At 50.3% G+C, this 1,700-nt stretch overlaps 1 protein-coding gene across 1 annotated transcript; it reads right to left on the bottom strand.

Moving 5' to 3' along the window:
* Positions 1-164: 164 nt before the first annotated feature.
* Positions 165-1,394, bottom strand: GPR19 (G protein-coupled receptor 19). Its single transcript, XM_010156402.1, has one exon. It carries the CDS (start codon positions 1,392-1,394, stop codon positions 165-167), a length of 1,230 nt encoding a protein of 409 aa, XP_010154704.1.
* Positions 1,395-1,700: the final 306 nt, after the last annotated feature.

Here is a 1,700-nt window from a genome sequence, read left to right as displayed (position 1 = left end):
CAGAGGTGAGACTGACTGGCCTGTCCCGGGTCCTCTGTTTTCTGGTTTTTAAAGATCGGGGTTATGTTTTCCCTTTTCCAGTCAGCGGGAACTTCACCAGACTGCCATGACTTTTCAAATATGATGGAGAGAGGTTTAGCAACTGCATCTGCCAATGAGCCCAATTAGACAAACGTATTTGGGGGATTGGATAGAATAGGCCAGGCAAGCTTTTTTTCCTTTTCCTCTCTGTTAAAAGCATCATAGATGGAGTCTTTGGTGACAGTTTTGGCCGGAGCTGGGATTTCTGCAATCCCAACGTGATTTTTTTTGGCTAGCCTGGAACTGGTGGTGATGGTGTAGGCGTTGCTTCTGTAGCATTTCATGGCAGACATGCAGAAAGTCTCTTTCATCCCTCTTCTGAAGTTGGCATTATAGATGGAGTAGAGGGTTGGCTTAGAGGCAGAAGAACTGAAGGAGATCCAGATGATGACCAGGAAAAGCAAGGAGCTGCTTCTGTAGTCTGTCTCCTGCGGGTGCCACAGCTGCGCCACGTAATAAGGGAGCCAGGACAGGAGAAACACCAAGTTCAATGCTAAGAACATCTTGATGGTTTTCACTTTTGTTCTTGGGACAATATTCATCGTCCTCCTGACAGTCCTGCCATCGGTGCCTATTCTCCAAATGTACTTGATGACTTTCTGGTAGAAGAGGATAATGAGGAGGGACGGGATCACAAACACCACCGAGAGGTGAATGCTACCATAGACAGCTCCTTCCCAAGAATCAGGGAGAAAAAAGTTGCAATGGTGGTGGCTGTTGGAGCTGTAGAAAAAGAAAGTGGGGGATGCCAACACAGCGTTAAATAGCCAAGAGGCCAGGATCATTTTCTTGGCTTTCTCCCTCGAGACTTTGAAGCTCAGGGGGTAGACGATGGTGTAGAACCGATCCACACATATAGAGAGGAGCACGTATATCTGGACTCCAGGGGTGAGGTACTGCGTGTACCTTACCAGCTTGCACAGCACGTTCCCCAGCCTCCACCTGCCGTAGGTGAGCTGGAGCAGCACGAAGGGCGTGCTTGCAAAGCTGACGAGAAGGTCTGCACAAGCCATGGAGACCACAAAATAGTTGGTGGTGGACTGTGTCTTCCTGCTCCTGTGGATCACTAAGCAGACGAGGGAGTTTCCAAGGACGGAAACCAGCCACAACACTCCCAAAACCATGCTGGCTGCTGCCTTTTCCCCCGGCCGCAAGTGGTACTGCAGGACAGAGTGGTTCCTGCCTGAGCTGGGTCCGACGGGTGACTCCATCATCTCGTAGCCCACCGGAGGGACGGAAGGTTCGGGGTAGCTCTTGTTCTGCAGCAGGAGCAGTAAGGTAGGGAGAACGGAAGGACCGCTGCTGTTACCCATGCTGCGAGCAAACACGGCTGCATCTTTGGCTCAGGCTGCATAAAGGGAGAAGAGAAAAGGCTCTGTTTAACATGTACATGTGCAAAACCTACCCTGACCAACAAAAGAGAATTTGCAGCACTATACGTACTACTTAACGTAGTCGATTTGAGAGCAATGGTCAGAAATGCACGGTGAGACCGTCTGGCACAGCAGAGGCCCTGAAGTTGCGTGCAGATTTTTATTCGTGGCCTGACTGTTTTAGGACAGGCATTTCTGTCCTCTGAAAGGCAAACGGCCCTTTGCCTGAGAGAGACTGAGGATCAG

The sequence above is a fragment of the Eurypyga helias genome, unplaced genomic scaffold, assembly GCF_000690775.1.
Source record: "Eurypyga helias isolate BGI_N326 unplaced genomic scaffold, ASM69077v1 scaffold46277, whole genome shotgun sequence".
Taxonomy (NCBI): Eukaryota; Metazoa; Chordata; class Aves; order Eurypygiformes; family Eurypygidae; genus Eurypyga; species Eurypyga helias.
The sequence above is the reverse complement of the archived record's forward strand: the minus strand, read 5'-3'. Positions and strand labels throughout refer to the sequence as shown.